This window comes from Equus quagga, chromosome 11 (assembly GCF_021613505.1).
Source record: "Equus quagga isolate Etosha38 chromosome 11, UCLA_HA_Equagga_1.0, whole genome shotgun sequence".
In the NCBI taxonomy this organism is placed as follows: domain Eukaryota; kingdom Metazoa; phylum Chordata; class Mammalia; order Perissodactyla; family Equidae; genus Equus; species Equus quagga.
Window position 1 is genome coordinate 93097769 of NC_060277.1, and position 21572 is coordinate 93119340.

The 21572-nt window shown below is 56.8% G+C and overlaps 1 protein-coding gene across 3 annotated transcripts in view; it reads left to right on the forward strand.

Moving 5' to 3' along the window:
- Window positions 1–21572, forward strand: part of ARHGAP23 (Rho GTPase activating protein 23) — a 68898-nt gene that overhangs the window by 35135 nt on the left and 12191 nt on the right. For all 3 annotated transcript variants that reach the window (XM_046675308.1, XM_046675307.1, XM_046675309.1), the window contains 13 exons: window positions 511–669; window positions 897–1008; window positions 1212–1269; window positions 2509–2652; window positions 7741–8058; window positions 9123–9184; window positions 9460–9590; window positions 10188–10309; window positions 10673–10828; window positions 14065–14143; window positions 16709–16782; window positions 17054–17143; window positions 17806–17931. In XM_046675308.1, the coding sequence (XP_046531264.1) occupies window positions 511–669; window positions 897–1008; window positions 1212–1269; window positions 2509–2652; window positions 7741–8058; window positions 9123–9184; window positions 9460–9590; window positions 10188–10309; window positions 10673–10828; window positions 14065–14143; window positions 16709–16782; window positions 17054–17143; window positions 17806–17931 (1631 nt within the window). The remainder of the gene's footprint in view (window positions 1–510; window positions 670–896; window positions 1009–1211; window positions 1270–2508; window positions 2653–7740; window positions 8059–9122; window positions 9185–9459; window positions 9591–10187; window positions 10310–10672; window positions 10829–14064; window positions 14144–16708; window positions 16783–17053; window positions 17144–17805; window positions 17932–21572) is intronic.

Sequence of the window (21572 nt, forward strand, 5' to 3'; positions counted from 1 at the left end):
ACTGTCTGAGGGGGGAGGTAAAGTCTAGTTTCAGGGTACTCCCAGTCTGAGGGGAGTCATGGCACCCACCCTCCAGGAGCCTCCAGCTGAGGGGAGAGATGGTCCTTATCCTCAAGAAGCTCTCAGTCTGGTGGGGGAGACACAGTCCTTGCCCTCAGGAAGCTCCAGTCTGATGTCTGATGGAGGAGACAAACTCCATGCCCTCAGAGAGCTTTCAATCTGAGGGGGAGACACAGGCCCTGCCCTCAGGAGCCAGCTCTAAGGAGGGTGGCTCCACCCACTCCTGGGTGCTGGGTGCCCTCGGTGTGATGCAGGAGGCAGGGCTGAACCTCCATGACCACAGTCCGGTGGGCCCGTTACCCTTGGCAGTGGGCACATGGCCAGCAGGGCCCTGGAGAGCTGGCGGGGCCTTGGGGGTGTGGTCTGGGTTCCGAGGCAACGCTAGGGGTGGGGGTGTGGGCAGGTTCAGCCTTCTGCCACCTTCACCCACCATTCCCTCCGCTTGCGCAGATGAGCCCACCAGCCCCAGCATTGACCTCCAAGCCAAGCATGTCCCTGCTTCTGCTGTGGTCTCCAGCGCCATGAACTCGGCCCCCGTCCTGGGTACCAGCCCGTCCTCCCCAACCTTCACCTTTGCCCTTGGCCGCCATCACTACTCCCAGGACTGCAGTGAGTGCTCCCCGCAGCCCCAGCCCCACCCGCTCCCTTGCTCCCCAATCCCCAGCGGTCTTCTTGGGCCTGCTGCTTGATGTCTGGCCACTTCCAACTGGCTTCTGCTCCTCCTGGGGCCCCAAGGGGAGGGTCACCTCCTGGCCCTGCCCAGATGGGAGGGCTCCAGGGAGGCCCCCGGTCATCTGCCCTGCTGACCCTGGGGCCCGATGTGGGTGGCTTTGCAGGCAGCATCAAGGCCGGCCGCCGCTCCTCCTACCTGCTGGCCATCACCACGGAACGCTCCAAGTCCTGCGACGACGGGCTCAACACCTTCCGGGACGAGGGCAGGGCTCTGCGGTGAGGCCTTGTCTGGACGAGGGGAGGGGTCATCACCACCACCCTGGCTGGCTGCTCCCTCGGCCCTGGTGGGGCTCTTGGCCTGGGGTCCTCTACAGACCGGGCAGTGTGCTGCCCCCCTGGGAGGCCTCTGAGGCTTGGGGCCTACAGGGAGGTCCCAGCTATACTTCCCCCATCCCTCACCCTCCGCCCTCGCTCCTCAGGCGCCTGCCAAACCGAGTCCCCAGCCTGCGGATGCTTCGAAGCTTCTTCACTGATGGGGTGAGTGGCAAGTGTGTGCGGGCGAGGGTGTCAGAGGGCTGCGGAGGGGCCCAGCCGTGGTGTAAGATTCCGGGCCTGTGGCTTCTGGGATCTGAAATGGGCTACTCCACTCCTGTCTCCCCCTTCCTCTCTACACCCCCGCTCCCTCGTGTCAACCACGTGACCCACCCTCCTCCATGGGCTCTGTCATCACTTAAAGATGGCGTGCACCCTCCCACCCGCAGCCTTTGCACTCGTCCTCCCTCCGTCTAGAATGCCCTCCCAGAGCCACATGGCTCACTTTTTTACTTTCTTCAGGTTGTTTTAGGCCTTCCCTGAAATTTCAGCCTTCACCCCTGACATTCCGGGCCTCCCTTCTCCACCTCATGTTTTTCTCCTCAGCACTTCTCAGGTTATAAATGTAATAAATGTGTGACCTGTCTCCATCCTTGCCTGTGTCCCCTGCCAGAATGTAAGCACTGAGGGCAGGGAGTTCATTTGGCTCGTTCACTGCTTGACCCCTCTGGGTCCCCTGCACCGGGGAGGCGCTCGGTCAGTATTTGCATGATCTCTTCAGGGCACAGGGAGACGCAGGGTTGGGAGTGATGGGGAGTCTCCAGCCTCAGGACCTGGGGAGATGTAGGGCTCGTTCTGAAATGGCCTTACCTCTTTTTGGTTATGGACCGACTAGAAAAGCCATCTTGATTTCCAACCCTCGATAACTTCGATTCATTTAACACCTTGATGGTATTGTCATCTGGCTTATTCCTTATCATTTCCTCTGCTTACTTAACTCTCCCTTGACATGTCACCTCTGTTGCTGGAGTCCTGTTGACACTATCACTTCCTCTGTTTAACTCCTTCTGGACATGACTACCTGCTCCACTAACTCAGTCTCTGTTGATGTTCCCACTTCCACTGTTTATTTAACTCTGTGTTGACACATGATTTCCTCTGTTTCCTTAATTCCTTCAAGTCTATAAAGTTAGGGAAGGTTCCAGATTGGCTCTTCTAGCGTGGCGAGGCATGTGGTCTGCAGGTGATAGCCTTTCCTTCTCTCTGGCTTCCCCATTGTATACGTCTCATGATCTCAACACAAGTGGTTCAGAGAGGGCAAGCAAGGCCCATGAGGACACACAGCACTTTGGAGCCTGGAACAGGCATACACCAGGCCTGTGTGGCTGCAAGTGGTCCATGGGGTTCCTGAGATGCTGGCACTGTGGCAGCCACCCTAAATTGCCCTCTGTTGTCTCACTGCAGTCCTTGGATAGCTGGGGCACTTCTGAAGATGCTGACGCTCCTTCTAAGCGACACTCAACCTCAGACCTCTCAGACACAACCTTCAGTGATATCAGGAGAGAAGGCTGGTTGTATTATAAGCAGGTCCTCACCAAGAAGGGGAAGGTAAGATGGCTGGAGGAATGAGATGGAGGTGGATGGAAGCTGGCTCCTGCAGACCTCTCCAGCCTCTACACACACCTACAGCCTCTGGAGCCAAAGAGAACCAGCTGAGGCTGTAGCATGAGGGGTAGAGATTAGATGCTAGGAAGAACTTCCTGGGGGACCTAAAGAACTCATGAAAAAGAGGTTAACCAGAGAGGTGGTCTTTGCTGTGAGATGGATCTGGTTAAGTTGTGCTTGGAATTCTGACAAAACCATCCCACAGTGATCCTTGCTTGACAGATCACCCCAAAAATGGCCACTGGGGCTCATGGAAAATGAGGTAGCAAGGCCAGGGGAGGGGAGCTGAGGCCCCCAAAAGAAAGCAGAGGTCAGCCTTTCCGGGGCCAGCGAAGGTTTTAGTCTTTATCCTAAGGGCAGCCGAAAGCCCGGGGCTCTTTCAGGAGGGAGTTACAGCTTCAAATACCCAGCTGGCTTCCTGGGCAGTGAGCTAGAGGGGGCCCAGCTAGAGGCAAGAAGACCGGTTAAGAGCCACCACAGAGACCCAGGTGGGAGATGCAGGGGGCTTGCGCCAGAGAGGCAGTGTGGGGGGAGAAAAGCAGGATCCCAAGGGGACAAGGCAGGGTCCACGGAGTAGGAGCCTCTGGTTCCAGGCCGGCACTGTGGCTGAGGAAGAGGGGGAGAGGGGGCCCCCCTGCTGTCCCCTGCTGTTAGCATAAACCTGGGCTCGGCCCTCCACTGTGCCGAGAATCGCTGGCGGAGCTTCAGTGACTCACCTGCCCATGACTCAGTTTCCTCGTCTGCAAATGGAGCTAATAATAAGCCCTGGCTCACTCCCTGTTGCTGAGGATTCTCTGAGATGATCTAAGCAGAGGGTTTACCCAGCGCCTGGCATGGGGCAGCTGTCCTCCTGCTTACTGCTATTATTTGAATTTTCCACCCAGCCTTCTAGGGGTCTTGTGCCTGGGCGGAACATAAGCTTTGAAGTCAGACAGACTTGGAATTCCTGCCCAGCCACTTACCAAGCACATGGCTTTGGGCAACCCCCTTAACTTCCAAGCCTCCCTTTTCTGATCTGTCAGATGGGGCCAGAGTTATTCTCCTCCACGGGCCAGCAGCAGGTGGAGGGACGTGTGCAGCCCAGGCAAGGCCGGCGTCGTCATTGTGCCCTCAGCCAGTCTGCGCATAATGACTAAGGGCCTGCTTGCTCTGTTCTGTCCTCATTGAGGTTCTGGGGACCTCGTGGTGATGGAGCCGGGCCAGTCCTGCCCTGCTGGGGCTCACGACGAGCAGAGAAACACATGTTGTATAACAGTGTCCAGAGCATGACTGTTATGATGGGGAGTCCGGGAGCAGCATGGAGTGGGTGACCCCGACCTCGGCGGGGCGGGAGAGGATATCGAGAAGGCCGAGGTGTGAGGGATGTCTGGGAATCCACAAGGTGGGAGGGAGGGGCGTGGTCTGACAGGGGAGAAGCCCTCCTGCACAGGCTAGGAGAAAGGTGGGGAGGGGGTGTTGGGAGGCTGCGGGCCAGGGCAAGAGGTGGGAGTGCGGTGTGTTGGGTGCCTGCTGCTGCACGTGGGGCCTCGTCACTCAGGGCACGTGTTACAGGATTTAAATGGGAGGTGGGAGGTGCGTGACGCTGGGAGGCAAGTGTTGCATCTGTGACAGCAGGAGACAAGGCCATTGCTCTCGTCCAGTGAGCGAGGGAGGGGACCCTGATCAAGGTCGTGATGTAGAGCCGAGGAGAGGGGACAATTTAGAGAGAGATTCAAGGGGAAGGAAGGCCTGGGCTGCTGATGGCTGGGAGGTGCGGGAGGATGGAGGAAGTGGCTCTGGGTCTCCGGGCTTGGGCTGTGGGGGTGGTGGGTGGTGGGTGGTGGGACCCTCCCCTGAAGCCAGAGGGCACTGGAGGAGCAGGTTTGGGGAGGGGAAGCCAAGAGGTTCCTTTGGGGCCCTGTGGAGTCTGAGGGCCCTGAGACATACCCCCCTGGAGGCATCTTAGGGACAGAGAGCATTTGTCCATCAGGGTCCATGGGCACCTGCAGCCACAGGGGCGGGAGCGCTGAAGGAGAAGGCAAGAGACTAGCTGCACCTTGGGAGGAAATGGGGGATGGATACCAAGGAGGAGAGCCAGCAAGATGGCAGTGAAGCAGGAGGGGTGGCTTAGGAGGGGCAACAGGGCTGGCTCTGTGAGCAGAGGAAGGGGAGCCAGGTGTGCACAGACGTTCCTGCCCCACATCTGAGCCCCTCTGAGGCCTGGGGAGAAATGCTGACTCCCGCCTGCCAGGTAGCCTGTCCCCCAGCTCTGGGTGGCCCTGGCAGGCCAGCCGCAGTGTCTCCTGGGCAGGGAGAGGAGCTGGCTCTTTCTCCTTCCTGCCTACCGACCAGTTCTGAAGGACAGGAGCTTCCACTCCCACCCTGGTCAAAACCCCATTTCACTCGCTCCCTCGGTGCCATGGCCTGGGAGTTAGGAGAGGTGTCCCCAAGTCAGCTTCAGGCACTTGGTCTGTCCGGGGTCCTGATTGACAGCCAGATGTCTGTTCCAGCAAGTCCAGCCTCTCCTGCCCCCTCCCCACCCAGCCCCAGCCTCCTTCAGAGACCCTTGACTGTCAGGCACAGGAGGGGGTGGCGGGATGTGACAGGTCCCTGCAGCCACAGACCCAGCATTTGAGCTGGATGCAACCTTAGAGACCAGCTAATTCACCTCTCATTTTGCCAACAGAGAACACTGATGCCAGGGGAGGGGGCTTGATGTGTCCAAGGTCACCTAGCTGGTTCAGTCTCAAAGGGCACCCTTGTCACCACCTCACTCTGACACTAAGCTTCTCCTGGAGAGCCTGGCTGTCTATTGCTCTGAGCGCCCCTGCTGGGTGCAGCAGGTCTGAGGGGATGGGCGGGGCTCGTGGCAGACATGGCTGTGCTCACCTGCCAGCGTGGAGAGTCCCCGTCCGGCTTGGTCTGAGGCAGAGGCTTGTGCTGGGCATGGGGTAGTGGGTGGGCCACCAGCCAGAGGAAGGGAGCCTTTGGTCTGACAGGGGAGATGGAGCCCCTGCCCTCAGGGTGCTCCGAGGACGATTCCTTCATCTATTCAGGAAATATTGCCAAGCACTTACCCTGTGCCCATGAGGCTCCAGGCTCTGGAATAGGGAATTGAGACAAGCTGCCTGCCCCAGGAGCTTACCATCTACTGGAGAGATCCACAACCGGGATAACCTGAGGGTGCGGTCAGCACTCCAGGAAAGTGATAGGGGCGAGGTGATGGCCTTCAAGTCGGGAGGGAGGGGGGAGCTGCCTTTACGGAGAAAAACATGGTCAGAGAAGACCTCGCTGGGGAGGTGATGTTGTTGATATTGGAGCTCTAGACCTAAGGGCCAGAAGGAGGCAGCCACACGAAGAAGTAAGAGAAGGGGCTCTGGGCAGAAGGAAGAGCAAGTGCAAAGGCCTGGAGAAAGGCAAGGCTTGGCTTGCACTGGGGAAGCTCCCCGTGGCTTGTCAGAGTGAGAGGGAAGGAGGGAGAGAGGCAGGGAGCAGATGACAAAGAGCTGAGATTTGATTCCAAGGGTGGCGGGAACCCATGAGGGGTGCTGAGCAGGGGACAGACGCGACCCCCTTTACATTTTTAAGTGATGGCTGCAGCTGCTGGGTGGAGAATGGATCACAGGAGGTGAGAGGGGACACTGGAATGGTTTGGGCAGTTGTCCAGCAAGAGGTGTTGATGGTATGGACGAGGTGGCAGCAGGAGAGATGGAGACAGGTGATATTTTGGAAGCAGAACCGTTGTGGCTTCCTGGTGGGCTGGATGTTGAGGGGGAGGAAAAGGGCGGAGTCAAGGGCAACTCCCCGGTTTCTGGGCAACTGGGTGGATTTACTGAGCTGGAGAAGATGAGGGTGGCGGGTTTGATGGTGAAAGTCAAGTGCTCCACCGTGAGCAAGTAGCATGGGAAGTGCCCGCGGGGCATATGAGTGGGGGAGCAGGACTGGACTCAGGAAATGCTGGGCCAGGGCACACTTGGGAGTCGCTGCCAGCAGACAGAGGGGATGTGAAGCTTTGGGCAAGGATGATGCTATGGGGGAGGCATGCAGGGAGGGGGACCCAGGACAAAGTTCGGGAACTCCCCTTCCTTCATGGCAGGGTCTCAACCTCAGCCTTATGGACATTTGGGGTCAGATGATTCTGCTGTGGGGGCTGTCCTGGGCATCGGGCATATTTAACAGCATCTTTGGTCTCTGCCCACTGGATGCCATATCCCTTCCCCAGGTGTGACAACGAAGATGTCTCCAGACAAATGTCCCCTGATTCCCCAGTGGTTTGCCTGGTTGGGAACTACTGGTTTAGAGGATGGTGGGGGGGCGAGAAACCAGCAGAGGAGACTGAGAAGAAGCCTGTGGAATTAGGAGGAAAACCAGGGACCGTGGGGTCCCCCATGCCAAGAAAGGGTTTGGAAAGGGAGGAAGCAGCCCGCTGGCTCAGAAGCCACTGAGAGGTTAAGGAAGGGCTGAGAAGGGCTGAGAAGCCACTAGTGGTTTTGGCAGCTTGGGGGGCCTGGGTGCCCTTGCGGGAGGCTTCTGGGGAAGGGGGCACTGAGTGGAGTCTTGAGAGAGAGGTGAAGAAGTGGGGAGAGCAAGTGTGGCTGACGGCTCTTGACAGGCTCTGCTGTGAAGGGGAGCAGTGTGTGGACTGGCAGTGGCTTTACAGGACTGCAGAAGGAGGCTCACGCTGGGTGGGGGGCCTGATTGCCCGCCGCAGAGGCCCAGCTAGCCCTCTGGGCATTGCCAACGCCAGATGAGTGTTGATGCTAGTGTTTACAGAGAAGGTTGGGGACCCTCTGGGGGGACTGAGAAAGGTCACACAGGTGTCCAGGCAGACGAGGGGCTGAGAGAGTTGTTTGGGGACTGTGCGCCGGACGCTGCGCCAGGTTCTGGCAGGGTTGGACCAGGGGGGCTCCTGGCGGGCAGTGGGATGGGGGTCCCCGCTGCTGTCCACTGTCTGCGGCCTCTAGGGCCCCCTCCCGCTCTGGGGGCGGGGAGGGCAGGCCTGGCTTCTCACACCATCCCCCTCCGTCTCTCCCCTCTCGTGTCTCCCTGCAGAAAGCGGGCGGCGGCCTGCGCCAGTGGAAGCGGGTGTACGCCGCGCTGCGGGCGCGCTCGCTCTCGCTGAGCAAGGAGCGGCGGGAGCCCGGGCCGGCGGTGGCGGGGGCGGCGGCGGCCGTCGCAGGTGAGGACGAGGCGGCGCCCGTCTGCATCGGCTCCTGCCTGGTGGACATCTCCTACAGCGAGACCAAGAGGAGGCACGTGTTCCGGCTGACCACCGCTGACTTCTGTGAATATCTCTTTCAGGCTGAGGACCGGGATGACATGCTGGGCTGGATCAGAGCGATCCGAGAGAACAGCAGGGCCGAGGGCGAGGTGAGGGCCCCGGCGCCCCGGCCGGGCCAGGAGGGCAGGGCGGGCCCCAGGGCCGCCTCTCACCTGCCGCAGACCTACCTCCCTTCCGGCCCTGAGCCTCAGTGCCCGCTTCCATAAAATGGGCTCACAGGAGCCCCCCTGGCGCGTCCCCACCCAGGGTTTGGAGTGAAGAGAAAATGCACGGCTCACAGAGCACCTGGCGTCCCTAGTGTGCCATGACTGGCAGTAACAATAATAGCTATAGGAACGAGAGTAATTATTATTATTATTGTTATGACTGCCTTGGGCAGGCTCTGGCACAGAGGTCAGCTCCAGGCCAACCTCGGCTTCTGGCTGGGGGTCTCATTACAGAATGAGGTGCCCCCGTGCCAAAACTGTGGCTAGCCCTTCTAACAGGGCTGACCTGTCTGCAGGGGCAGCCGCCCCCGACCTTGGGAGGAGGCCAAGAGGATTGGCCTTTGGCAGCAGGCGGCTGGGGTTGAGCCAAGGGCTTTGGCAGGGACTTGGGGAGAATTTTTTAAATGGCGCCCCCTCCTGGGCAGCTGCAGTTGCACACCAGGGGCCTGGGCTGGGCTTGCCGGCTCTGCTGGCTCTGTCCCCCCCAGGACGTTGTTTTCCTCACCACAGGGAGGAAAGTACCTGGAATCTGGGGAACCTGGCTGGGCTGTCCCCAATAGGGCACAGTCCAGAGGTCCCAAGTCACCTTCATTATTGCAGTAGCATGCACCTCATGAGACACCTCCTCTGTGTCTTGCCAGGACTGTCATGAGTGCTACGTGCATAATTCTGCACCCCAACCCTGAGGTCGCCATATTATCTCCTCATGTTACTTTACTGCTGAGGGGACTGAGGCTCAGAGAGGCTAAGTGGATTACCTAAGGTCACACAGCTGGTGAGGGCGTGCTCTGGAGTCCAGCCCTGGTCTTCCTCGCTCCAGGGTCTGTGCCCTCCAGCTGGCAGATGGAGGAGAGGGGAGGCGAGGCCGAGGCAGGGGCCAGGGATGAGCCCTGGGTGGGCTGGCCATGGGCACTGATGGGGTCTGCTTTCTCTTCCCTCTCCTCCAGGACCCCGGCTGTGCCAACCAAGCTCTGATCAGCAAGAAGCTTAATGATTACCGCAAAGTGAGGTGAGGCCCAGCTCTCATGGAGCAGTCCTGGCCATGGGGTGAGGGGGATTCCAGGCAGAGGGCATCCTCCTGGCCCACCTCCAGGCCTGGGGCAGCCCCCGAGTTACCCTCTGCTGGGGGCAGGGAAGGCGGCAGGGACATTACAGCCTCCAGTCCCCAGAAGGGCATGGAGGGATTGTCCAGGGATGGAGGGGCTGTCCGGAGTGGTGAGCGGCCAGGGCAGGTGGTGTCCTGGCCCACCCGATGAAGACCTCTCTCCCCCTTCTCCTCCACAGCCATAGCTCTGGGCCCAAAGCCGATTCCTCCCCCAAAGGCTCTCGTGGCCTGGGGGGCCTCAAGTCTGAGTTCCTCAAGCAGAGTACAGCACGTGGTCTCAGGACTCAGGACCAGCCTGCCGGGAGCAAGGGTAGGAAGGGGGCTCCTACCGGGGTGGGGGGGCTGCCCAGGAGCAGAGGGATTGTGTGTGTGCCTGTGGGTGTGTGCTAGTGCTGTCCTGGCGTGTCTGTGCACGTGTGTTTGCCTGTGAGCACCTGGGGCTCTCAGGGTTTCAGGGCTGGAAGGGCCTGGGGCCTCATTTCCCTCCAGGACCTCTCAGCTGGGTGGTCCTCCAGTCTCTGCTGGTGTCCCTTCAGGAGTGGGAGGCTCATCCTCTCTGGAGGCAGCCTTTTCCATCTTCACACAGTTTTGGCTGTTAGAAAGTTCTTCCTTTGGTTGTACCAGAATCTATGGCTCCTGCCTGGTAGTGTTAGCCCTTGAGGCCATACAGAAGTCCTTACAGTACTCTGAGGCTTCTCTCCTCTGGGGCAAACACCCTCATCCTTTGGCCTTCTCTCTCAGTATATAATTTCCCATCGGCCCTCAGCATCCCAGGTGCTTCTCTGATGGAGTCCCCATGTGTCCAAACATACGTGAATGTGGCGGTGAGTGTGTGTGACCAAGTGTGGTTGCTGCCCCTCTCCGGGCCCCCACCTCACCCTGGTTCTCTCTGCCTCCTCCACCCCAGATGACAGTGCTGCCACCCCCAAAGCCCCCTGGGGCATCAACATCATCAAGAAGAACAAAAAGGCAGCTCCCAGGGCGTTTGGAGTCCGGCTGGAGGAGTGCCAGCCAGCCACAGAGAACCAGGTGGGCCCCTCTATTCTCCAGAGTAAGGAGGGAGACCGAGGCACAGAGGGTCAGAGCTACACGGGTTTGGAACCAGCTCTCCACCTCGTCCTACAGACACAGCTGGGGAAACAGCCCAGGGAGGGAGCAGCAGAGCTGAGGCAGAGCCCGAGTCCCTGACCCTGGCCGTGCTCCCTCTCAGCCCATGGCGAGGCTTCGGTGTTATTTCTGCCCCCAGACTGGAGGCAGCAGGGTCCTCTTGTCCCCGCCATGGGGTTCCTGCTCTGGCCCTGCGCTGCCCCATCCAGGCCTCTCCACTTCCTCTGGCCCACCAGTGGAGAGCGCTTGCCTTCCCTAACACCCCCGCCCCGCCTCTGTCCCCAGCGCGTCCCCCTGATCGTGGCTGCATGCTGTCGCATCGTGGAGGCACGGGGGCTGGAGTCCACGGGCATTTACCGGGTGCCAGGCAACAACGCAGTGGTGTCCAGCCTGCAGGAGCAGCTCAACCGCGGGCCCGGTGACATCAACCTGCAGGATGAGGTGGGTGAGGCTGGGGTGTGTGGAAGGGGGGCCCAGGTGGCTTGTATGTCTATCATGTTCATTGTACCCTGCAATGTACCCGGCACTGGGCCAGGGCACCAAAATGGGCAAGACGAGACCTGTCCTTGCAGGCCGGCCCTGGGGACTGGCACCACCCCAGCTGAAGTTGAACAGACAGATGCGGTTGTGGCCTGGGAAACCCAAAGCAGGGGCTCATGGACAACAGTTTTCTGGGCCTGAGGACGAGTAGAGTCCACTAAAAGCCAGTGAAAGCCAGGAAAGGGCGTTCCAGGCAGAGGGCATGGCCTGGGCAGAGGCGTGGGCTCTGCAGGTGTGCCAGCTGTCAGCACACTGTCTATGGAAAGGGCCCGGCAGTAAATGTCGTGGGCTTTGTCACCACACGGACTCATGTATGTCGTCTTCCACTGCCTCCTTCTTCACAATGCTTTATAAATGTGAAAAGCATTCTTAGCCCAAGGGCTGGACAGAAACAGGCCGTCGGCTGGGTTTGACCTGCTGGTGGTGGTTTGCAGACCCCTGGCTTAGAAGAAGGGGAGGAAATGGTGTTTTCTGGAGCCAGCGATTTGGGTGGCTACAACATGGGAAGAGAAGGGGTCGATCAGATGAGAGAAGACCAGCTCTTGAGGGGAACTGACAACCACACTTAAGAGTTTGCAGCAGGTTAAATGTCAATTCTCTCTCAATAAAGCTAGAAAAAATATCCAAATAAATATTTCAATATAAAAACAAGAGTTTGCGGCAGGACGAGTGGTTCTCAAACTGTGTTTCCCAGAACCTGAGGGCCCCCAGAGGTGCTGAGGGAGGCCAGGGGCAGGGTGGGACCCCCAGCCTTGCTTGAACTAGAGTAACCTGCTTTGCTCTGGCTTTTTTATGTCAATTTTTTTTCATATTGGGCTTTCATGTATGGGTTTATTTGACAAAAGGGGGCTCTGGTGAGAAATGTTTTGGAAAACACCCACTGGGAGGGTGAGGCCTGGCACAGGGGACAGAGGGCTTTTAATGGCTTCACTGAAGCCTTTGACCTTGATCCAATGGACAATAGGAAACCGTGGATGATTCTTCAGCTGGGGCGGAGGGTGGGGGGCGGTGTAAAAGAGAATGGGTTTGAGAAAGACTAGTGCTTTAGCTTATGCCTAAAGGATGTGAATGTGGGAGGCCCAGGGCAAGGCATCTAGGGAGGAAATTACTGATATGTTGGAAGTTCCATGGGTCAGGAGGACTCAGTGGTCCCAGGGGAAAGAGGGGGCTGGGAGCAGCTCTAGGAGTTGGCTGGAGGAGAGGGAGGAGCCAAAAGTCTGAGCTGGGGGCTGGGGACATCTGTCACTGGCAGATACTGGGGAGCAGGGCAGGAGAGGGAGGAAGTGTCAGGTAGTGGCCTCATTGGATTTGGGGTGATGGTTAGTCACCCACATGGGGGTGATGGCATAATCGGGCACCAGACAAGAGTGGACTGGAGAGTGGGTGTGGGGTCGTGCTGGGGCACGGAGGTGCGACCATGGAGGGAGCTGCTATCTGGGGAGAGGGTGGCCATCAGGAGTGTAGGGGCCGGGCTCTGAGTGGGGCCAGAGAGGGGAGCTCAAGTGAGGCCGGGGAAGAGGAGCAGATACTTTCGCATAGGAGGGGTCAAGGAGGATGGGCAAGGCTTGGTTTTGGCAGCTGGGAGATGAGAAGAGCCCATGCCCCAGGGCCAGGAGGTAATGGAGGGAGGTGGGCAGGAGCTGCTCTGGGTGGGGGTGGGGGGTGGGGGGTGTGCCCCGAAGCACATTAGCTGGCCCTTAGCCAGGGTGCAGGCGTGCCGAGTGTACTGGGCGTGTGGTTTTGTCTTACACAGCACTCATCTCATTTGTTGGGGGAGTGCGGGAAGTTAAGTGTTGTGTACAGGGTGAATCTAACTCCTGTTGAGTCTGTGGGGAGGGTATTGTTTGTGGAATTGTCTGGCATTAAGCTGCGGATCCACTGTAATGAGCACGTGTTGTGTGTCTTTGTTGAGGGTATTATGTTGCTTTCTGGGCATGAGTTACTGTGAACCGTTCCTATCAACTGTGCGGGGCAATGGTGCCCCCTGGTGGACAGAAGGGACAATGCCCCGGCCATTCGTTCATTCATTCAACAACCCTTCATTTAGACCAGGGTTTCTCAGCCTTGACATATGGGGCAGAATAATCTTTGTTGCAGGAGGTTTTCCTGTGCACTGGAGGAAGTTTGGCAGCATCCTTGGCCTCCTCTATCCACTCGATGCCAGTGGCATCCCCTAGTTGTGAAAAACAAAATGGTTCCAGACATTGCCAAGGTTCCTGGGGGACAGAATTGCCCTGGTTGAGAACTGCTGATTGGGACCATTTAAGTGCCAGGCTAACAGAGCTGGCCAGGTGATAGGAACACAGTAGGGGGTAAGACAGGATCCCTGCCCCTCCTGGAGCTTACAGGCCTACCAGGGAGCTAGGTAGGGAAAGGAAATGAATGCATACAATAATGATAAATTGTGCTGCGTGCCATGGAAGAAACGAAGTCAGGGCTGTGATACAGATGACAGGGCAGAGGTGATCGTAGCTGCCTTAGCTTTGATGGTCAGGGAAGGCCTCTCTGGAGGCGACATATAGACAGGGTGAGGAGCCAGTTATGTAAGGGGCAGGAGGAGGAGAGTTCTGGTGGAGGAACCAGCAGGTGCAAAGGGCCTGAGGCAGCAGGCGCCAGGTGGATGAATGCTGTGTTATGGGGAAGTAGAGGGGGTCCAAGGATGAGACTCTGCTAAAGGAGAAACACTGGGAAGCAGGAGCTGGCACTAGTAGGCCCAGTGGAGGTCCAATGGGCAGGCTCACGTGGAGTGAGTCTCGTTCACTTCTGTCTCCCACAGTGCCTGGACCAAAGAAGGCACCTGGTACTTTCTGTGGATGGGCAAATGTTGGGGACCACTGGGCTGGCTGGAGCAAGGAGGGGCTGGGGCCAGGTGGTCAGGGGCTAGGACCTGGCTGGGGACTCTGTTCTGCTGCCATGACCCTGATGAGTCCTCTTAGCCCAGAGATCCCTGGTCTGGGCGGAGCTTGGTGTGAGTGGAGCCCAGGGAGGGCCTGGGGTGGCCTGGGTTCTGGAGCTGGCCTAGCTTGGAGGCATGGGTATCTGGGCTGGGCCTGGCTGGCCCTGGACCTGGGGGCATGGAGGTTTGGGGGCATAAGGCTGAGCCTGCACATGGTCTGACATCTTTGCCCCTTTCCCAGCGCTGGCAAGACCTCAACGTGATCAGCAGCCTGCTCAAGTCCTTCTTCCGAAAGCTCCCTGAGCCTCTTTTCACCGATGGTGAGCAGGGTGCAAGTGGAGGATGGGAGCGGGGGGACATGTGTCTGTGCAGTACCCGACCACGTTTTAAATTGGATTCATTGGTTTTACTTTTTGGGTTTTTATTTTAATACAAAAGAAACATGTACTTGTAAAAAACTTAGGTAATACAGACAGGAATCAGGTAACATGAAGGTCCCTGTCATTCTCCCATCTCCTGTCCCCAGAGGTTTGACTAACACTTTCTTGGCATTTATTATGGGCCACGCACGACTGCCTACAACACTCCGTGAGGTAGGTACTATATCTCCTCTTTACAGAGGAGGAAACTGAGGCACAGAGAGGTTAACTGACTTGCCCAAAGTCACACAGGTTGCAAGTGTCAGAGCCAGGATTCGGCCCCAGGCATCAGGCTCCAGAGCCCAACTCTTGACCATTTGCCGAGCTGCTTATTAGCAGTTTGTTGTGTTTCCTTCCAGACCCTCTTACACGCAGGACAAAGACACACATACATACATAGGGTTTGGAGCTGGGTGAGTTCAGTGGTGTGCTGGTACATGTTCAACAGCTGGCTCTCGAGGGAAAAAAAGCCTTGATTTGTAGCGTTTTCCAATTTCCATGGTATAAATACTCCCGCCATGGCTTATTTCAAGCTCCCGACGTGCTGTCACCTACATGGAGTTGGGGAGAGATGCACACGATCGGCTCTCAGGAGCCCGTGTGAGCAGTCTCCAGCAACCACTGGGTGAGCTGTTCTTAACAGAAGGAGGCTTGTAATTCTGAGATTCCCTCAAGTCAGTACAAAGAGCTCTCCCTCATTCTCTGTTTAAATCAACCACGTAGTACTTCATAGTCTGGAGAGATTATAATTTATCTAATCGCTCCCCTATTGATGGATTTTTAGGTTGTCTTTAAATTTTTGCTATTACAAAACACGTTGCAATGACTTTCCTGGAACGTGTCCTGCACACCTGCATCGGTGTCCTCCGGGTCGATGCCTAGATGTAGAGTTGCTGGGTTGAAGTCCTGGTAAACATTTTTGAAAGCTCACGTCAAGCTGCGCTCGACAAGACGAAGGCGCTAGTTCACAGTCCCACTGACGGCACCAGAGAGTTTGCGTCCCACACCCCATCAGCACTGGATGTTAGCCGTATTTTCAACTTTTGCTAATCGGAGAGGGGAAATGGCACCTCATTATTGTTTTCTTTTTCATTTCCCTCATTTCTGGGGAGATTAACTCTCTTTTCATTAGTTTATTGGTGTTTTCTGTTCCCTCTGTAATTGTCTGTTCAGACTATGTGCCCATTTTTCTGTTGGGTTGTTTGTCTTTTTTTGTATTGATTCGTAAGAGACTAGCTCTTGTGTATTATGGATATTAACCCTTTGTTACTTTTTGCAAATATTTGCTCTTGGTCTGCCATTTGCCTTGTAACTTTTCAGTATAGAAACTGAAAACAAGTATAGTCAAAGCTGCTAATCTTCAATGGATTCTGCATCTCATGTTTAGGAAGACTTTATGGTTATAAAAGTATTTTCTTATTTTCCTCAATCTTTTAATAACTTTTCTATTTGGCTCTGTAATGCAGTTAAATTTGTTTGTGTATTGCATGAGTTAGAAATGGGTTTTTTTTCCCCCAACAAGATAGCTAATTGCCCCAGGGACGTTTATTGATACCCGCAGCTTTCCCCGCTGATTTGCATGCCGCCTTTATCACCTAGTGAAGATCCCCACAGCCTGTTTCTCTCTTTCTGCCTTATCCTCATCCGCCTTCTCTACCCGTTCTATCTTTTTAGTATGTTTCAGTATCGGGTAGGGCAAATCCTCCCTCATCATTCTTCCTTTAAAAAGTAATCTTGGGGCCGGCATGTTCCGTTTCTCTGCGGCCCGAGGTTCACCAGTTCGGATCCCGGGTGCAGACATGGCATCGCTTGGCAAAAGCCATGCTGTGGTAGGCGTCCCACGTATAAAGTAGAGGAAGATGTGCACAGATGTTAGCTCAGGGCCAGTCTTCCTCAGCAAAAAGAGGAGGATTGGCAGTAGTTAGCTCAGGGCTAATCTTCCTCAAAAAAATAAAAAGTAATCTTGGCCGTCCTTGTGCATTTACTCATCCGGCTAAGTTTTAGAATAAACTTATCACGTTCCATTTCTTAAGGTTCCCCATGGACTTCTCCTAAAGGGAGTTGGGGGAATCCTGACACAGATGGGGAGGGGTGTCTGGATGCTGAAAGGTCCCTCCCTCTCTCTAGGTGACCATCTCTTCTGACCTTGTGGTGTCCTTGTCCTGGAGACTGGGGCAAGGACCCCTTTTCCAGTATCAGCATGCAGCTCTGGTCTTATTTCTTCCCAAACGAACATGCCTGGGCTACCCCAGGTCAGGTGCACACCTGAGTGCAGCTGTGGTGGGTTTGGTCACGTGAACACAAGGCCATGGAGCCCCCCAAAACTGGAACAGCATGGGTGCAAACCACCAACCTGCCAGCAGGGCCTCCTCAGCCGGCCGGGGCCTTCAGCCTGAAATCAGCCCACTCTGATCGTGGGAGAAGGGCCGCCTCCCACCTCTCTAAGGAGTCTTCCTTGTGTTCTAGACAAATACAACGACTTCATCGAGGCCAATCGCATTGAAGACTCGAGGGAGCGGTTGAAGACGCTGCGGAAGCTGGTAAGGAAAGAGAGACGCACTTGGGCAAAAGGTAGATTGCACTGGAGAGCCCACTGTCCCAGGAGGCCTGGAGTCCAGGACCACCGATTCCCTGTGACCTTGGAGGAGCCCTTCTCCACTCTGGGCCTCAGTTTCTCCCGTGTACGAGGGGAACGGTCAGAGGGTAGATTCCAGACCCCCTGAGATAGAGCAGTGGGGACCCCTTTAGGGCTTGGTGGGGAGTGGGACAGGCCATCACGCCGGGTCTCATGCCCCTTCTCTCTCCCGCCAGATCCGGGATCTCCCAGGACACTACTATGAAACACTCAAATTCCTCGTGGGCCATCTGAAGACCATTGCTGACCACTCGGAGAAGAACAAGGTGGGTGGGGGCTGCGGCGTGCGGTGTTGGGGAGGGAAGAGGACCGGCATCTTCTCAGCATGTTCTAAGGTCCTCCGGATCAGATCCTCTCAAGCCCCTCTGGGCACAGCATCCTCCTTAAAGGTTGTTCTCTCCGCACCGCACCCGCGCCTGCCAGCCAGTGCTTCTCCCCGGAGAGCCATCTCCTGGGTTTCTGAGGGTCTTCCAGAGGCAGCCAGCCACAGCCCCCTCTGTCTGATGGAAATCTCTCCTCTGATCTAGCTTGAATCCCTTGCATTGCATTTTCCTAATCAAACCTCTGTATCTTATTCTGCAGCAGGGAAAATGAGGGGAGCTGTAGGATTTCTCCCAGTCCTGAAATACCCTTGGAACCTCCAATGGGTCCCCACTCCAGGATCTCCCACTGCTGGCACAGTATGGGTGTGCAGGTTGGGCACTGCCATGGCTGCCAGGCCTGGGGGTGAGTGGGGCTGCAATCTGGCCTGTGCTCTCCTCACCAGGCACCTCCATGCCCGTACAACGGGGTGTCCAGCCCCTAAGCGAGGGACAGATCAGGATGTGGTTGGGACAGGGGCCTGAGGGGCCGGAGTGAAGGAGGCCTGGGGACTGGAGTCTGGAGCTCCCAGGGTGTTGACCCTGACCTGCCTCTCTCCCTGGCCCAGATGGAGCCCCGGAATCTGGCCCTGGTCTTCGGGCCGACACTGGTGAGGACGTCCGAGGACAACATGGCGGAGATGGTCACCCACATGCCGGACCGCTACAAGATCGTGGAGACGCTGATCCAGCACGTAAGCAGCGGCCCCAGGCCTAGGCCATGTGCCCTGGGCACCTCGCTCCTGCTCGCCTGGGTGGGTGTGCTCGGGGAAGGGTGAGGAGGCTTCGGAAAATGCTGCCGGAATGGCGAATGCCCTTCGGAAGCAGTAGGCTGCGTGCCGAGGCCAAACAGGAAGGGATCCTAGAATCCCTGTGGCTCTGGGCTGTCTCATCCCCAGCAGGAGGATGCGGAGGCCTCTGAGCCTCCAAGTTGTGCGTGAGGGTCAGATGGAGGAGGAAGGTCAGGGAAGGTGCTCTGGGTTGGAGAGTGGAAGGCTTGAATGCAGGGGCGCCATCAGAAGGCGGCCCCCAGGAGAGGTTCCTGGCAGAGCTGAGCAGACGGCTGCAGGGCTGGGGTCAGAGCTCTGCCCTGCTGGCCCCACTGAGGCTTCAGGAGGAAATGGTGACGCCCCGGGTAGGGGGAGGTGGATGGGACAGGGCAGGGCATGGACTGAGGCAGGATCCTGCACTCGGGCTGCGTGTGTTTTGGGCTGGTCCACGTCCCTTCTCATGGCTGCCCGCAGGCGCCAAGAGCCCTGTGTTTCTGAGGATCCTTGTTGTCGGTGACGGGATGAGAAACCAGAGCAGCCAGCAGAGGGCGCAGGAGGCCTTGGTCTTCCAGACCCAAACCCAGGGCAGCACCACTCGCTTCTGGGGCGCTCAGTGGTGTTTTTATGAATCAGAGATTTTCTATTTCCAGATTTTAGTATGGCCTATGGTCTGGCCCACAAAGGAGGGAACCAGACCCCCTCCTGCTAGGAGAAATAAGATTGTCAGCTGGTCCAGGGAAGGGGAGCTTCAGCCTCCCCCACCTCACAGACACTCTAGGAAAGGAAAACCAGGTCATGTCACTCCCATTTTATAGATGAGGAAACGGGCTCAGAGAGGCCAAGTGACTTGCTCAAGGTCACACAGCTAATAAGTGGCAGCCCCAGGATTTTAAGCCACATCTGTCTGGCCAAAGCCTGTGCTTTCCTACCCACCTCCTGGGAGGGCAGACGCCGGTGTCTGTCCTAGAGCCGGCTTTGGAGTAAGGGAGGCTGGCCAGGCTCAGTGAGGGGAGGCAGTGCGGTAGACTTTGGTCGTGATGACTGGCCTTGTCCGCTGGTTTCCTCCCTTCACTGCGCAGTCGTGGCCCTGAGCCATAGGAGGGAGCATGGAGGCCTGTTCTCATTCTGACATTGGGACCATCAGCCCAGAGGCCACTCCAGAGCTGTCGGGGAGGCCGGGGCTGCCGGGCAGTGTCAGGGACGGACCCTGATAAGGCCTTGGTCTGGGGATGCTTGTCTCTCTTGGAAAAGTTCAGCTCCCCAACCCAACAGGAGCCCCGAGGAGTGTGTGCTTTGGCAGGGGGCGGGGGGCAGTGGAGAAGAGAGGGACACTGGCCCCATGACTCCCAGAGAAGCCCCTGGAAGCCAAGGCCTGTGGTCAGCTGGGGTGTCAGGCAGCCTTCAGGGAAGAGGGAGGCCAAAAGTGTGTCCATTACCCTGCCCCAGGGCCCCTAGGGGGAGTCCCCAGCCAATGGCAACCCCTCCTCTGGCCAGGCGGGCAGGAGGTGGAGCATATCTGTGTCCTTCAGAGGTGTACTCCCAGCACCAAGCCTAGTGCCTGGCATGTAGTGAACACTCAGTGTTTGTTGAATGAATGAATGAATGAATTGCTATTGAGGCTATACCCATCTGGGCTTTCCCACTCAGGGATTCATTCCTGGGAAGGAACTGAGCTGGTGACCCTCCATTCTCTGCCTCCTAGCACTTGAACATCAGTCCTGAGGATTGGCAGGTGAATGAACCACCTCTCTTGCAGACCCCTTGAGCCTATGCACCAGAGTCTGCAAGGCTGCATCCAGCCCAGAGGCCCTTTAGCCAAGGACCCATGTAGGCACGAGCCCAGGTTGGACCCGACTAGTGGCCAAGGCTGCTCTGGCTGTGGCTCTGAGCCCCTGGCCAGTCAGGGGACAGCTGGAGTTACTGGGCGACATGACTCCTGCTGGGAGTTCTAGACACAGCCATCACCTGCCTCCCTACCAGGGCCTCCATCATCCGGGGACCCTTGGACAGCAGAGCTGGAGGGGCCTTAAGGCAGCCACACTTGCCCTTGATCAGACAGACGGTGGAAAGGGAGGTGTGAGGAGGAGCAGGGACCTGGCCAGGGTCGCTCAGCAACATGGTGGCAGAGTGGAGACGAGCAAACTCCGCTGTCCAGCCTCCCAGCAGCAAGTCACCAACCAGCTCACACCGTGTTTGCTGAGTCGGTTGGACCCTGACCATGTCAGGCATTTGTCCATTTATTCGCTCAGCAGGTGTGGTGATACCTGGTGTGTGGACGCTGGGCTCTCCCCCCTCAGCACAGGTGACTGGCGGGGCTGCACACTTCTTTGTAGGAGGCTGTCCTGTGTAGCGTAGGATGCTGAGCAGCATCTTTGGCTAGATGCCAGGAGCACGCCTCCAGCTGAGACCACTGAAAGTGTCTCCAGACGTTGTCAAATGCCGCCTGGCGGGCAGAGTTGCCCTGGTTGAGAACCACCGGTGTAGCAGTTGAGGGCACTGGCCCTCGCTCCACTCCTTATGTTTGCGTGACCTTGGACAAGTTATTTACCCTCTTTGTGCCTCAGTTTCCTCCTCTGTAAAGTGGAGATAATAATAGCACTTACCTCACCGGGTTATTGTGACGGTCACATGAGTTAATCACTGGAATGGTGCCTGGCAGTTAGTGTTACATGAGAGTTAGCTATCCTCGTCGTCGTTGTCATCCTCGTCATCCTCCCGTGCCAGAGACAAATGCAGGTGCTGGGAACCCAGCGATGATGGGACTCAGGCCCTGCTCTGAAGGAGCACTGCCCAGTGAAGACATCACTTCTGCGTGCTCTAGGCGAGGCCCAGGGACGCCCCACAGCAGGACCCAGCCCTGCCCTGGGTGGAGGGCTGTGATGCTCTTCAGGGAGCTCTCGAACTGTCTTAAAAGACCACGAGGAACTTAGCCAGGCAGAGAAGGGAGAAAGCATTCCGGGCAGAGGGAACAGCATGTGCAAAAGCAGGGTGGCCTGAGCTACACAAATTCTTCCAGAGAGCCATGCACCACCAGAAGGTTCCTGTAGCCTTCTAGGTTCCCAGAGCACCCTTATGCACCCTCAAACCTGAGTTAAAGGCTGGCTTTTTAGGGCTCCTTCTGATTAGCCTGTCTCTGGGGACCACACCTTTCAATAATAATAGCTAACATTTATTATATGTTAACGTGTTGTACTAAATGTTTTAAGTACAGTATTTCTTTTTTTCTTTTTTAAGTTGAGATATAATTGACATATAATATTATATTAGTTTCGGGTGTACAACATGATGATTCGATATTTGTATGTTGTGAAATGGTCACCACAATATGTCTAGTTAACGTCTGTCACCGTAAGTGGATACAATTATTTTTTTCTTGTGATGAGAACTTTCAAGATTCACTCTCTCAGCAACTTTCAAATATGCAGTACCGTGTTATTGCCTAGAGTCGCCATGCTGTACATTACATCCCCAGGACTCACTGATTTTATAACTGGAAACTTGTACCTTTTGACTCCCTTCACCCGTTACACCCATCCCCCACCCCCCATCCCTGGCAGCCACCAATC